The following is a 17,363-nucleotide window of genomic DNA, read 5'->3' as shown; positions in this document are numbered from 1 at the left end:
TTCTCTGCTTAATAAAATTGATTATAAAAATAAATAAAATTAATCCAATGTTTTAGCAAAGCCTGTTAGTCTGACCTTCAAAATATACCCAGAGTCTGAGCATTTTCCAAGCCTTCACTGCTGACACTTGGACGGAGCCATGTTCATTTCTCACCTGGACTAGGGCATTAGCTTTCTAACTGGTCTCCCTCTCTGTATGCCTGCCTTATCCCCACCCACTAAGCAATTCTCCACTGCGCAGCACAGCGATCACTGAGATCATGTCACTCCTCCGTGCAAACATCTGGAATAAACTTCTGTTTCATTCATAATACAAGACAAGCCTTTAAAATGGCCCCAAATTCTTGGAACCTGATTTTGTTCTTTCTGTCCTGTCCTCTATCTGATTTCATCCTCTACAGGTTTCCCTCTTGCTTACCTGCTCCACCACACTGGCTTCCCTGCTGCTCTTAGAAAACATCAAACACACACCTACCTTAACACAGCATTGGCCATTTGCTTGTTGTGGGATATTTTTCCTCCTTTTACCTATTCAGCTTTCATCTTCTTCAAGTTGGCTTCCTAAACAAGATCATATGGGACCATACTGCTGTCTCCCACCTACCAACTCAGAACCTGAGATACCCTCCCTCTCAGATCTGCTCTACTTCTTTTAAGCATATAGTCTATACACACATCCAAACATATTCTCTCTCTAGATTAGAACTATACTATGTACATTTTATTATATACAACATGTCATACAAAATATAGGTTTATTATGCTTAATGTTTATTGTCTGTCATCACTAGAATTTAAGCTCTAGGAGGGCAGGAAATATTTGTTATTTTTAGTAGTGCATTATCCATGCCATAAATAGAGTCCTGGATGTGGTGCATCCTCAATAAAATGTGTTGCTCAGCGAAATATGGTTATTAAGGGAGGACATATGTTATGCTAATCACCATTAACTTAGATAATAACACTGTCAAGGGATTTGAATAATATCTTAATTATTGATATAAAATAGCATCTCAAAATATTGTTGATTGATGTTCATAAAAGTGACAACTTGTAATACTGCACCACATGTTTCAAGTATAAATAGATTAGGGAGGCAATAGATATATCTTTTTCTAAGTTCCCATGCATAAGTGACTGACAATAGTAAATAGTACTGAGAAAAACTGTGTCTGTGGAGAGGGAAGTAATTCTCCTCCTTGGCAGAATTTGATACACTGGCTGAACCAATGGGTGAAGGACTATACGCCACAGTTTTAAAATCTCACTTCCTTGCTTTCCTCAGTTCTTCCCTCCTTACGACCTCCCTGGAGTACGGGATGCCATTCATCAGAAGGCTCAGCTGAGAGCTGTCTGAATGTGAAACGTGGAGCAAGTGAAGACAAAAGGGCATGATGAACAAGCAGAGCCTCATTCCCTTCATTGGACAGTAACTTGTCCTTAAAAATCATCATAGCTACATCTTGCAAACTCAAGCTTCAGTCCCAACTCAAGCACTTATTAGCTGACAGATTTGAGCCAAGACAGTCTCTTCCTGCAAAGCTGTTCAGTGACTAGATCTTTAACCCCAGGGCACTGTTAGTTATTGAATGGTATTGAATAAATGGCAGCTACTATTATTATAGCTATCCTTGAAACAGATAATTTTGTCTTTGCCTTCATTTTCCTAGTATCCAGATATGCCCCCTGAATATCTATGCTGTTTCTTGCCCAAATCATTTCCCTCCTGTGACTGTCCTCTTTAAGCCGTATTATAACACTGGCTGGATTACAGGACTGGATCATTTAGACTGCCTACATCCTCTGCGTAGAACATCAAATGCCCATCCTCACTCATCTTCTCATTGAAGAAGTGATATAGTGCCTTGAATGTCAGCAGTGCCAGATTCTTCCTCAAGAACTGTGAGTGGTTCCCAAAATGAATCCTACTTCCTGGACATCTTGAATCAAGCTTACATGCCTTACTAGCTGCCTCGCCTCTCCTAATATCAAGTCACTTGCATACACAATGCCATCCTGAACCATGATTCAATTGGTAGTTCCTTGAGATTCCATGTATTGAGTGATACAGCTTCTTCCTGAGGGGCCAGACACTTCAGCCATGTTTACTTTTTCAGTCCTAGGGTATTTTCTCCCACTCTCCAGCTTCCACAAATCCACAGTTTATGCTGCTTTAGTCATAGCAGCCTTCACAGCTAAGCCCCGCCCCCACTTATAAATAAACTATTGACAATCTTTGTGACCAACTTTAAGATAGTCTTTCCTGAGACCTCTACAATTATGGCAACACTTTGGATAAGGCATTATATCTATTAACACATGGCTCTTGCACTGAAAGAGCATAAATACACACATGACCAAAATCATGGTGACACTAAGTATAATGATATATCAGAGCAAAAATAAAGGGGAAAAATAAATTTTTAAGTGTGTTACAAAGTCTTACAATAAGAGGTGACATTTGATTTGATCCTCAGGAAAGGAATTTGACAAAGTGGGCAATAGAGGGCATTTAGGAAGAAGGACTGTGAATACCAAAATGCAGAGTTGGACAACTGTGTACCAGTATTGAAGAGTGTAGTTAGTTATAAAATAGGGCCAGGATAGGTGGTAGAGAATCGCTTCAGATGATACAATTGACACTGAATACTATAGTTGGAATCGTTAGGATTTTAAACCTCTCCTGTTAGGAAATGAAGATTCATTGTAACTTTCTAAGCAGAGGAATGAAAATCACATAAGAAAAACAACTCTGAAAGTAATGTGGAAGAGGGATTCAAAAGAGATGGTAAGAGTTTAAGCTGGAGTAGTAGTAGTGAGCTAAGAGGCTGGGTGAGAGAACTTTGTAGATAAAATTCTTAGTACTTTTGATAAAATAAAGTTTACGCTGAAGTTCAGAAATCTAGCTGGTTATGAATTTCAATTTTGAGAATGATTCAATGGAGAAAAAAAAAGTATGGGTAGGGAAAGAGATGGAGGTTGTGATATTGAAGAGATAAAAATTTTATGTTTTTGAGGGACTGATAGGCAAAAAATGTTAGTCTCAAAATAGAAACAAGTTTATGTCTTTGCATATATTTGAAGTCATGAATGTAGGTGCTACATCTCCAACAACAAATTGTGGAATAAAGAAAAAAGAATAGAAAAAAAGAAGAGTGAAGAGTGTGGAAAGAAAGGAAGGGGAAGTTTAAGAATGAAACCTAAGGGATTCTAATAGTTAAATGGACAGCATGAAGCTGTGTTTTAAATTGGCCTGGCTGAGGTGGGGAGAGAATTCCAGAACAGCAGTAGCACAAAGGATGCCAGCCAGGTACATAATTTGTTGAACCCAGTGCAAAATGAAAATGTGGGGTCCTTTGTTCAAAAAAAAGAGGCAGGAAAATTTTTCATTAAAGGTCCTGAAATAAAAGCTTTTTCTTTCTTTTCTGGTCTCCTTTTCATCTCTTCATGATATATTTTACTTGCTATTTAATGTCATTCTAGATGAATCACTGAACACTATCAAAAACTAATGATGTACTATATGTTGGCTAGTTGAATTTAAATAAAAAAATTTAAAGAAGAAAATTTAAGATTTTCAACTTTAGCATATATTTTACCATTCATGTTTATACTGTGCAATGCCTGTTTTAAATGGAATATAAGAGAATTTAACTCTTCAGTGGCATCATCAAAATTATATAAATCATGTTTCAGAGCTAGTACATGCATTTTGTTCTTAGCAAAAACTAACTGAACACTGATAGAAACTTAATTGCTTTTATTCCACGTCTTGCTACCTGCATATTCTAACACTACCTTGGAACCAGATGACTTCCATAATACCCTTAGTTTATACTTCCTTTGAGCCTCACTAACATTCTACATACTATGGCTCTACCAAGTGGGGGTCCTTCTGAGTGTAGGGCTTTTGTGACAGTTTACACACCCTTGAAAGCAGTCCTGCATATAGATTCGAGAGCTTCACAAAGAGATTACCATAGTCTGTGACTTTATCCTAGGGCTCTGTCAGAATGGTACAGAAGACAGGAATGTTGTAACTTGGGGTAACATAATAGAGTTAAGCGGGTCTGAAATACAAACTTACCTGAGTCCATATAAGGCTGGTATTTTACCTTGGTCACAAAGGTAAAATATACTAATCTGAGACTTATAAACACCTTACACATATTGCTACTCTAGGAACTGGCAAATTTCTAGAAAGAAGAAGTTAGTAAGCATTCTACCTTTGTAGACCATATGGCATCCATTACAACTACTCAACTTTGCTGTCATAGTATGAAATCAGCCATAGACAGTATGCAACCAATGGGTATACCTGTGTTCCAGTAAAACTCTTTACAAAAACAAGTGATGGGTCAGGTATGACCTGCAGGTAATACCTTGCCAATCTCTGGTCTATGCTGTTGTTTTCCCAAGGTCAAATTCCCAAGACTCAACAATGGAGATGAAAGTGTTTTGAAACCAAAGAATTGTAACATGCATGAAAAAAATTGGATTATTAACTATATTCACTCTATTATTTTGCATATCATACTATATTTTGTATAGTGTTATCACTATTTATTGTAGCAATAAGTGAGAATAAAATATAAATAATGAATATTCTTGAATCCTGCAAACTAGCAAAACACAAAAAGCACAGGGCATTCTTCTGTGAAAGATGCTGGGGGAGGTATAGGAAACCATATGTCAGGATTTTATTTCAGATCTGTGTGCTAGGTTTCAGTTGGTTATAGTTTGCCCTGCAGAAGTAGTTGTGTTCATTAGTGGTTCAGTTCTAAATGGGATTGTTTTATACACTGCAAGTAAATTAGAACAAAAGTGACTGTTGATTGTGACAGAAGCTTTTGTCTTCTATGCACATACTTCCTGACCACAAAGGACAGGGTGTGGAGCTGCTCCTCTGCAGTAAAGTAACTTGGGGAACTGTAGGAGGAGGTCTCATGTTTCAGCTGAAGGGGGACATCTCCTTTGGTGCTTACTGGTTTTCACCAAAAGGAAAACTTCCTCTACATTTGCTGGTTTGTAGAATGGACATATAAGAATGAGACTTTTGAAAACCTCAGAATATAAAAAATGATTCCAAATTTGTCAATAGGTAGAAATGAGAAAGAGTTACAATTCTTTTAAAAAGGCTTAATTCATATCTGAGTGTTTGAGGTCCAAAACAATAGATAAGCAAAGGAACAAAAAATTACAGCCATGCTGGTGCCTGTCTTAAGGTAGTTAAGTCAAAAAAAATCTGGATATTGAGTAATATAATGTGATTAATTCCATCCCATTTTTTAAAATTTCACTAAAAAGTAAAGAATTCTGCAGAAATATAACTAATGATCTCAATCTCTACATAGTAATTTAATTTCAAAAAATATGTATGGCAATGTTGATAAGATTTCTGTGTTATTTCAGAAAAATATTTTATATTACTTAAAATAATTTTGATTTATTTTATTTCACTATAATAATGCTAATTAGCAATGATTTTTCTATCCTTTCTACATGAATCATTGTAGATCTCATAAAAACTTGATTATTTTGATCTAATATAAGTAAAATAATTAAATATATCTTCTGAAATGTTCTTTATTTCTCACTATATACAAATATTTATAAAAATGTTTTTATTAATCATAAAATATATAATCAGTATGAAACTTTTAGAAAAAAAAATCAGTATTGAAAGCAATATTGTTTAGGTAGAATCCTTTGTATGCATATGTGTGGTGTGCATATACTCATGTATTTGTAAGTATGTTGTATATATGACTTTATAACTTCTGCTTAATAGTATTATTAAGTACCCATATTTATTTAATTCAACCACTATTAGGGCACATTTGTTACTAAATATTTATTATTTTAATTACATTTATGTTATTTTTATGTTTGATGTTATTATTATATTTATGTCATGGTACTTTGGGTATATCAACAATAATTTCCTAAAACTCAGATTATGTTATTATTAAAACTTCTAAAATTTCTGGTGGCAAGTAATTCTCCAAAAATATAGTGTCAACTTATTTCCTCACCAATAAAGTGGTATATCTTCACAAATTCAAGTATTACAGTTGAAAAAAAATAATAAAACACTGGCAAATGGGTAAAATTTGTCTCATTTTAAATTTGACATCTTTGGTTGCTTCTGATGATTTTTAATTATGTTTTACTGATTATGTACAGCAAAGCATATTGCTATTTGAGTGGTCAGCTTTTCTTCTTTGACTTGAAAGAGTATTTACAACCATGTCTATCCTATGTGGAACACATTTTTGTATATATTTGCTTTAACTATGTTTATGACCATTTTTGGAATAGAAGGGTATTAATTTTAGTTATTCTACTATAAAATATACTCACTATCAACACCTATGTATAATTTTCTATTTTTGCTTTTAGGCTTAAAAAGTTCCAGTTAGACCATCTATGAAAAACGCACAGCAAATATCATTCTCAATGGAGAAAAACTGAGAGCTTTCCCCCTAAGATCAGGAATATGACAGGGATGTCCACTATCACCACTGCTATTCAACATAGTACTAGAAGTCCTAGCCTCAGCAATCAGACAACAAAAAGAAATAAAAGGCATCTGAATCGGCAAAGAAGTCATTTGCAGATGATATGATACTTCATGTGGAAAACCCAAAAGACTCCACTCCAAAACTGCTAGAACAGTGTCAGGATATGAAATCAATGCACAGAAACCAGTTGCATTTCTATACATCAACAGCAAGACAGAAGAAAGAGAAGGAGTCGATCCCATTTACAATTGCACCCCAAACCATAAGATACCTAGGAATAAACCTAACCAAAGAGACAAAGAACCTGTACTCAGAAAACTATAAAGTACTCATGAAAGAATTTGAGGAAGACACCAAAGAAATGGAAAAATGTTCCATGCTCATGAATTGGAAGAACAAATATTGTAAAAATGTCCATGCTACATGTCCATGCAATCTACACATTTAATGCAATCCTTATCAAAATACCATTAAGTTTTTTCAAAGAAATGAAATAAATAATCCTAAAATTTATATGGAACCAGAAAAGACCCTGAATAGCCAGAGGAATGTGGAAAAGAAAGCCAAAGTTGGTGACAACACAATTATAGACTTCAAACTCTATTACAAAGCTGTAATCATCAAGACAGTATGGTACTGGCTCAAAAACAGACACATAGATCAGTGGAACAGAATAGAGAGCCCAGAAATGGACTCTCAAGTCTATGGTCAACTAATCTTCCACAAAGCACAAAAGAATGTCCAATGGAAAAAAGACAGTCTCTTCAAGAAATGGTGTTGGAAAAATTGGACAGCCACATGCAGAAAATAAAACTGGACCATTTCCTTACACCACACACAAAAATAGACTCAAAATGGATGAAGGACCTCAATATGAGACAGGAATCTGTCAAAATCCTTGAGGAGAACACAGGCAGCAACCTCTTCAATCTCAGCCACAGCAACTTCTTCCTAGAAACATGGCAAAGCCAAGGGAAGCAAGAGCAAAAATGAATTATTGGGACTTCTTCAAGATCAAAAGTTTTTGCACAGCAAATGAGAGAGTCAGCAAAACTAAAAGACAACTGACAGAATGGGAGAAGATATTTGCAAACAACATATCAGATAAAGGGCCAGTATCCAAAATCTATAAAGAACTTACCAATCTCAACACCCAAAGAACAAATATATTACCAATCAAGAAATGGGCAGAAGACATGAACAGACATTTCTACAAAGAAGACATCCAGATGGCCAACAGACACATGAAAAAGTGCTCCACATCACTCGGCATCAGGGAAATACAAATCAAGACCACAATGAGATACCACCTCAAACAGTCAGAATGGCTAAAATTAAGTCGGAAAATGACAGATGCTGGCGAGGATGAGGAGAAAGGGGAACCCTCCTACACTGTTGGTGGAAATGCAAGCTGGTGCAGCTACTCTGGAAAACAGCATGGAGGTTCCTCAAAAAGGTGAAAATAGAGCTACCTTATGACTTAGCAATCACTCTACTGGGTATTTACCCTAAAGATACAAATGGAGTGATCTGAAGGTGTACATGCACCTGAATGTTTATAGCAGCAATGTCAAGAACAGCCAAACTATGGAAAGAACCTAAATTTCCATCAACAGATGAATGGATAAAGAAAAAGTGGTATACATATATACAGTGGAATACTATGCAGCCATCAAAAGAACTGAAATATTGCCATTTGAAACAATGTGGAGGGAACATGGAGGGTATTATGCTGAGTGAAATAAGTCAATCAAAGAAAGACAATTAGCATGTGATCTCTCTGATATGAGGAATTTGAGAGTGGGGCGTTAAGGAGGGTAGGGAAGGGATAAATGAAACAAGATGGGATTGGGAGGGAGACAAACCGTAAGAGACTCCTAATCTCACAAAACAAACTGAGGGTCGTTGGGGGGTTGGGGGAGTAGAGATAGGGTGGTTGGGTTATGGACATTGGGGAGTGTATATGCTATTGGGGTGCTGTGAAATGTGTAAGCCTGATGATTCACAGACTGGGGCAAATAATACATGATATGTTAATAAAAATAATTTAAAAAATTCCAGTTAGAGATGAAATAAATATTAACTTATATTTGATTTGGATTATCTAAGGTTTTATTTTATAATTTCATCTAGTTAGATAAATTTTATCACAGAACTTATTCTGGTATAAGGATATAGAGGAAGAGTTTTCAAAATAACAAAATATATGAAAATATTTATCAAATCTCTTTTTTATGTAATTTTATGCAATCTAACATATGCGTCTGGACTTTAAATTCTATTTCCTTTTACCTGTACCCCTGTAATAATACACATATTTTATTAGAATTGATTTTAATATATTTCATAATCATACAATGCTTAGTACCATTTCTATTCAACATTTCCCTATTCCCTTTGACTCAAAAGGACTTGATCAAGTTCCAAATATTATTCCATTTGGATTTGTTTGAAATTGCTTTATGCTTTGCAAATGTAGTGTTTCTTTAGTATTAAGGGCTTACATTTGCAAGAGCTCAAATAACAGCATCACATCTCCATTTAATTTATTTATAGTATTCTGGTTATTTCATGTATTTTCTATTTGATTTTCTAAATGGTATGTAATAAATATGTGTACAGGTGTATATAAGGCATTTTGACTTAGGAGTTTAATGGAATTATGTCTTATGTTAGAATTTGAAGAATGACATTGAGTATTGTACTCTAATAAATATAACTTATTATAAATATATTATATACAAATATAATAAAATATATGTTATGTTTGGAAATAATTATAAATGCCAAAAAGATCCGAAGATAATGTAAATGTAAATCCCTTAAGATGGAAAAAAAGAGAAAGAGAGAAAAATAAATACTCAGTAAATTATAAATTTTTAAAATATTTTTACCTAATGATTTGGTAAATTATAGTATTAAATATCTTTCTTTGACTCACCCATTTATTTCCAGATGAAATATCCCTTTGCCATTTACTATAATGTTATGTATACTATGTTGAATATTTTTAATTTAGAATTTTGCAACTATGAATGGATAATAATATAAATATAAGTATATAATTATATTTATACACATATATATAATTATAAATAAATAACAATAAAAATAAATATAAGGTTTTCATTTCAGTACTATTTTTGATATCCATTGCTATTGGAAAATCTTTGGATCAGGAAGCTCTGGCTGTTCTCTCTCAAATCCTTTCAAACAATTGGTAGAAAAAATAGAGAATTATATTGCTAGAGGATAATCATACCAAACTGCTAGAGACTGTATTTTTTTCTCTTTTTTTAAAAATAATTTTTTAAATTTCCTTACATAATCTCTAAGACCAATATAGGGCTAGAACTCATTGCATGCTCTACTGACTGAGTCAGCCAGGTGCCCCCACTTTTTATTTTCCTTTTAAACTTCACTTGATTAGTAAACAAAACCATGAAGACTGGTTTGATATAGAGGATGGCTGACAAAGACAACTTCAATTCAATTTAATAGATGTCATTATATTACAGAACCAGCAATCATACACTTCAAAAGTTACACAAAACTCTAAGAAGCATATTGATAGCCATGGTTCCATGACATCTCACTTTGCTCATCACAAGAGATTACCTGGAGCATCATTTTTCTCTTAGCCACTCATGAGATCCATCAGAGCAAGGGAGTCCAGAATTATGAGCTTTCTACCTCCTGTGCTTTCTGAGGATGGAAGTTGCATGTTAAGAAGAAGTAGTAGTACTCAATGGTTCATTTTAGAAACATACAAGCAAATTCTCACTTTATCGGTTACATGCTTATTCTATATTTTGGCAGTGTCATGGAACCTGGAACCTAGTTAAGATTTTAGCACTGCAGGGCATTCTACTATGGCCCACCCTCCCTTTTCTCTACATGAAGATATTAGATAGATGTGTAGATATGTTTTTAAAGATAATTTTCAGCTACTGAATGGATTTGACCAATAGGGAGCTCCTGCAGGAGTCTAGACGACAAGAGGAGAATGAAATTGGGGATATTATCTCCTCATCTACTTCTGATCAGTTTGCTTTGGTTTGCTTGTGTTCTTTCCTTAAATGCTGTAGCATATGCAGACTGGTAGCTTTCCTCTTTATGGGTCCTGATAACTGCTCTTTCCTTTGATCCTTTCAGGACTCAAGGTAGTAATGACATTTGCTCTTACTAGTCCCTTCAGAACCATACAGTCCCTCTTTGTTTTCCCTAAATTCTACCTATATCTTTGTAAATAATTTTTCTTAAAATTAAACTCTTTCCAAGTAACCAACTGGCGTGTGCTATCGACTCCCTGATTTGATCCTGGCCAACACAGTGGGTGAGCATACTGGCCAGCAAGTACCTTGTAAATTATTGATTAGCATATCCAAAATAATTAGGGAGGCAAGGGAAACTGGAAAAATAGTAGCAGAATCAAAGTCAAAATCACCAAAGAGTGTTTGCCCTTGGAATGAGATGGGAAAAATGGAATGTGACAAGACAGTTCATAAAGGCAAACTTAGGATTTGATTTCCTGGAAATGGATATTTCCAAGGGATGGATACTAGACTGATTGTATGAGAGGATATGTAACTCTGCTGCATTTATATGTGAGAAGTGATGTATTAGGTGTTGTTGATCGTCTTAACTGTTATACAAAAAGCTTGTAAAACCTTGTAAAAGCACAAGGAAAATACTACATTTAAATTTGAAATTAAAATTTATCCTATTTTTAGAAACTTTGTAAAGAAAATCATAGCACATAATATACCAAAGGTAAGATTTGGTCTTTTGTATTACTGAGTTGCCAGCCACAGATTATGCACCTAAACAAACACACAAACTATAAATATGCATATGTAATACACAAAACCTATACATTTCTCACTGAAGGAATATTAACTTCACTCCCACAATTATACTTGAAATTCCACAACATAGAACTTCTTTACATAACAACAACAAAAAACCCTCTCTTTTTGCTAAATACAATTTTTTTTGGCATATTTCCCAATTTGACAGTTATTACAAGGGTAGAGGAGAATAATTATAATATACTTTAAAGGAAGAATAGTTATCTAAGAAAAGTGGCTTTTCACTAATTATTTCAAGAATGAATTCAAACTTACACATGGAATGCTATTTTGTTTCAATTTTTATTTTTTTTTGTCAAACAAAGGTCACTAATTTAATTTATGTTCTGAGTTATATATAATGAAAGAATCACAGCTTTGCATTGAGCAATGATAAGCCATGCTGTGTAGGATGGCAATACTAAATAAAGTTCCCTTGATTTCCTCATCTTCCCATTAAAAAAAAAATACTACACTGAAAAAAAAAGTTAGAAAGTGTACATTATTTTGTGTTCCACCAGACAAAGAATCTATTTCAAGAAATGAGAATAATAAAAGTTATTCCTAAACTTTGAAAGATCTATTGTAATGAATTGAACTAGTTCAGTTTCTGATTGCTTGCCAGAAGTGTAACCATCTCCAGCATACTCCTGTATTGATCTGGTAGCCTTTGTGGCACTGCATAAAGAATAACCATCTGTGTCAGGTGCAACAGCAGGTGCCATCCCCACTGAACTGTCTGCTACCCTGATTACAAAGAGGCTGGTTAGAGCACCTGGTGACCACGGCAGGCTCTTTCTCCTTCACAGAAAAGAAACTCATTTCTAAAAGTTTACTGAACTGAAACTGAGAAACTCACTAGAAATCATCAGCTGAAGAGGAATCAACTCCGGGGAAGACAAAGTAAGAGATCTAGTGACAGGAAGCCTCTGGCTTGCATCAAGAGGTTCCCAGCCATGTACACTAGGCTGAAGTTCCCATTTGGACCACTCTGAAGAAGTTCTGAGCCCTTCTTTTAAATCAGATGTGAAGGTCAGATAATCTGTATAATATGTCCAGTCTGGCGTAAGTACAGACATAGGGAAAGAGGTCTGTATTGGAAGTGACTGACTTGCTGAAACTGCATAAAATTGAACATTAGAGGTTACTTCTGAAAAATCAGACACTGAGTTCATGTAAGGAAGCAGGATGTTTTTGAGGTCACTTGAATGTACAGTTTCTGGATGATTTTCTAAATTTAATTCAAAATCTAGAGAGCTATCATGTGTGAGAAGTTTGGACTGTTGATGAGATCCTTTAATCTCTTGCACATCCAATAAATTGTCTTGATTCAGTATCTCAGTGGGGCCCACAGTTACACCATATTGTCCTATTGTCAATAGTTTTAAAACATTTTCTGACAGAGAAGGATCATCAGTAGCCAGTTTTGAAGTCAAATCAGTATTCATCAGGTATGAAGAGGCAGTTTGTGATGGGACAATGGATAAATAAGTCTTATCCAAACATAAATTAACATCCAAATTACTTGATAGGGTAATAGATTCTTCCAAGGATGAGGATAAAATCCTTTTTTCTGTACTCTTTTTAGAAGGGAATAAAGATGACAGCTCTGTGAACGCTGCTGATGGCATTATTTCAGTAGCAGAGGAAAATGAATGCCCAGAAGTGATAGTTTGAATTCCCATTAGTGCATACCAGCTGGCTAATATCACTGAGTTCATCCAGAATGTCTCATAAAAGTGGGACTGTTTGCTATGCAAAACTTGATCTGAGAATTCATGAGAGGATTTTATTTCAGTCATAGAACATGTTGCGCATGTTTGGCTTAATTCACTTAAAGAATCAGCAGCCTGTGATTTGATGTTTGTGAGTCTCTGGTTGCTAGATGCTTCCATAATAACCTGGTATTCACTGGGAAAGGAAGCTTGTGTAGTGAATGGTGCAGAGTTGATGAGTTTAAGATGGCTACCTGTTTAGATATAATTATCTTAGCAGGAGAAATGGGAGACATTGAGGAGCTTAGCAATCTCCAATACTCTCTTCTTGAAATTAAGGAAACAGCTGAATATCCTTCAATATCCTCTTGAGCCCCCCTAGAGACAATTGGAGGTGCACTTGTAGAAGCAGTTGTGAGCAGGAATCCATGGGAGAGTAATGAGTGCCTGTTTAACTTAATATCAGCCCTGGAATGCCAGTAATTACTGAACTCATTGTGGTAGTAGATAAGGCAATAGTCTGATTGTTCTCAAATAATAAAGATTCTGTAGGAAAAACAGAATCTGTCATGAAAGAAGAGATGATAAATGAGGTCCTCTCTCTCCTACTGGGGAAAAGGAATCCTGGTATGGCTACTGAAGTTTGGATAGGCATATATGATATGGATGTTTTGCCCCAGACAAATTGTGCTGGGTCATGAACACCAAAATTCAGAAACTGAGAAGAGGAAACATCTGTGGAAGAATGAAGACTGTATTTGGCTGAGAGCTCTCTAGTGGAAATCAGTTCTTTGAGTATATAGCTTTCAAAAGATATGCCAATACTTAATGCTGCCAAACCAGTGGTTAGGAGAACACCATCCTTGATAATATCTGTCTGTTTGGGACCTTCAGAGAGGAAAAAGGAAAAAAAAATCAGAAAAGTGAATTAAAAATGAACAACTTTGGCTGTGGGCTGAATCTTCTGCAAATTGCTCTGCCACCTCATACCCAGTACATGCAAACAAATGGTGCTGTAAATCATATTTCTAATAAAAGTGTATGAATAAGTTTGGTGACTTCACAAATTGTATAAATGCAAAGACTCCTATTATTCATACTCCATGGAAGGGCTAAAGTCAAACAAATTTTGTTATATAATCTTAAGAGAGAAGAACAAAACTGGAGGTATCTTGTGCCCTAATATCAAACTATACTACAGAGCTGTTAGTAATCAAAATAGCATGGCACTGGAATGAAAACAGGCACATAGATCAATGGAATACAGTAAGGAGCCCAGAAATCAGCCCTTTTCTATATTGTCAATTAATCTATGACAAAGGAGCAAGAATATACAAATGGGAAAAGATGGTCTCTTCAAAAAGTGGTGCTGGGAAAAGTGGACAGCTACATGGAAAAAATGAAACCAGAACACTACCTTACTCCATGTAATAAATTCAAATGGACTAAAGATTTAAATGTAAGACCCAAAACCATTAAACAAGAGGAAAACAGGTAGGGAGCTGTTTGACATCAATCTTAACAATATTTTTGGGGGGACCAGATTCCTGAGGCAAGGGCAGTGAAAACTAAAACAAATGGTTCTACATCACACTATAAAAAGCTTTTGCACAATGAAGGAAACCATCAACAAAACAAAAAAGGCAACCTACTGAATGGGAGAATATATTTGCAAATCACACATGTGATATGGGGTTCATATCCAAAATACATGGAGATTTTCCAGAACTTAATATCAATAGAGCAAACTGATTAAAAATAGGCATGGGGTAGTGTGCCTGGGTGGCTCAGTTGGTTAAGCATCTGACTCTTGATCCCAGCTCAGATCTTAATCTCAGGGTTGTGAGCTCAAGATCTGATCTGGCTTAATAAAAAAAAAAAAAAAAAAATGGACAGAGGACTTGAACTGACATTTTTCCAAAGAAGACATACAGAGGGCCAAAAGGTACATGAAAAAATACTTAATATCACTAATCACCACAGGAATGCAAATCAAAACTATAATGAGATATCACCTTACATCTGTCAGACTGTTATCAAAAAGGCAACAAATAACAAGTGTCAGTGAAGGTGTGTAGATAAAGGAAATTTTGTACACTATTGGTGAGAATGTAAATTGGTACAGCCATTATGGAAAACAATATAGAATTTCTTAAAAAAATTAAAAATAAAATATCATACAGTCCAGCAATTCCACTTCCAGATACTTATCTGGAAAAAGTGAAAATACCAGTTCAAAGAGATATATACACTTCTATTACACTGAAGCATTATATGCAATAGCCAAATTATGGATGCAATCTAAATGTCCATTGATGGATGAAAGGATAAAGAAGATGTGATATAATATACAAAGGTATATTACTCAGCCATAAAGAGAATGAAATCTTGCAATTTGTGAAAACACAGATGAACCTAGAGGGTATTATATTCAGTGAAATAAGCAGACAAAGACAAATGAATGATTTTATTTACATGTGGAATCCAAAAACAAATGAACATACAAAACAGTAACATACTCATAGATACAGGGAATAAACTTGGATACCAGAGGAAGAAGGGTTGAGTGCAGAAGGCAAAATAGATAAAGGGGATTAAGAAGTACAAACTTCTAGTTATAAAATAAAGGAGTCATGGGGATATAATATACAATGTAGGCAATGTAGTCAATATTATAGCAACTTTGTATGATGACAGATGATAACTAGATTTGTCATGGGATTGCTTCATAATGTATAAAAATATCAAATCACAATGATATGCTCCTGAAAATAATATGACTTGTATATCAATTATACTCCAATAATAAAGAAAAGCAATATATATACTTTTAATTTTATATTTATATGTTTATATTTTATACTTACACATACAAGGAGTGAACATTCACAGGGAGATAAAAAGAACTAACATATCCAAAACCAAATGACTCCTTTGAATAATAAAGCATGAAAAATTGCAACTCCGCCATTGATAGAATCAATGAATACATAACATATTGGTTTAGAAATATTAGAAGTATCATTTTACTTTTTAAATAGTGACAATATTCTTTATATTTGATAACAGTATATGTAAACTTAAGTCTTTAAAAGAACAGAAATTATGAAGACAAAGAGTAGGGCAGACTACCTTTCTGCTTATGATATCCAATGGCCCTCAAAAATATTTTTAACAAGAATATCTTGTTGGAATCTCTACAGGAGGAGGAGTCAAGATGGTGGAGAAGTAGCAGGCTGTGACTACTTCAGGTAGCAGGAGATCAGCTAGATAGCTTATCTAAAGATTGCAAACACCTACAAATCCAATGGGAGATCGAAGAGAAGAAGAACAGCAATTCTAGAAACAGAAAATCAACCACTTTCTGAAAGGTAGGACTGGCGGAGAAGTGAATCCAAAGCGATGGGAAGATAGACCGCGGGGGGAGGGGCAGTCTCCCTGCAAGCGGCAGAGCAACGGAGTACAAAATCGGGACTTTTAAAAGTCTGTTCCACTGAGGGACATCGCTCCAGAGGCTTAACCAGGGTGAAGCCCACACTGGGTCAGCGTGGCCTCAGGTCCCACAGGGTCACAGAAGGATCGGGGTGTCTGAGTGTCGCAGAGCTTACAGGTATTAGAACGGGGAAGCCGGCTACAGAGACAGAGCCGAGGAGTGAGCTCTCACCTCGGGGTTACCTTGAACTGGTCGCAGGCTCGGTCAGCTCGGAGCGCGGCCGGAGGCCAGGGTGACGGGAGTAATTGGGCGCTGTTCTCTGAGGGCGCACTGAGGAGTGGGGCCCTGGGCTCTAGGCTCCTCCCGGCCAGAGACTGGAAGGCTGCAATCTTCATTCCCGTCCTCCGGAACTCTACGGAAAGCGCTCAGGGAACAAAAGCTCCCAAAAGCAAACCTGAGCGGATTACTCAGCTCGAACCCTGGTAAGGGCGGTGCAATTCCTCCGGGGGCAAAGACACTTGAGAATCACTACAACAGGCCCCTCCCTCAGAAGATCAACAAGAAATCCAGCCAGGCCCAAGTTCACCTACCAAGGAGTGCAGTTTCAATACCAAGGAGAGCAGCAGAATTCCAGAGGAGGAGAAAGCAAAGCACGGAGCTCATGGCTTTCTCCCCATTATTCTTTAGCCTTGCAGTTAATTTTATTTTTTTTTCTTTTTCAATTTTTTTCCTCTTCTTAGGCCAATTTTTTTTAACTTTAACCCTTTTCTTTTTTAACATTTTTTAACTAGTTTATCTAATATATATATATATATATATATATATATATATATTATTTTTT

General features: G+C 35.5%; 1 protein-coding gene across 1 annotated transcript in view; it reads right to left on the bottom strand.

Annotated features, from left to right (window-relative positions):
• The window catches only part of EYS (eyes shut homolog), a 1,652,140-nt gene that overhangs the window by 774,823 nt on the left and 859,954 nt on the right, over window positions 1-17,363 (bottom strand). Inside the window, 3 exon segments of the mRNA XM_032864581.1 lie at window positions 12,234-13,313; window positions 13,316-13,555; window positions 13,558-13,977. Coding sequence (XP_032720472.1) covers window positions 12,234-13,313; window positions 13,316-13,555; window positions 13,558-13,977 — 1,740 coding nt within the window.

The sequence above is a fragment of the Lontra canadensis genome, unplaced genomic scaffold (genome assembly GCF_010015895.1).
Source record: "Lontra canadensis isolate GAN:19392208 unplaced genomic scaffold, GSC_riverotter_1.0 scaffold27, whole genome shotgun sequence".
Taxonomy (NCBI): Eukaryota; Metazoa; Chordata; class Mammalia; order Carnivora; family Mustelidae; genus Lontra; species Lontra canadensis.
The sequence above is the reverse complement of the archived record's forward strand: the minus strand, read 5'-3'. Positions and strand labels throughout refer to the sequence as shown.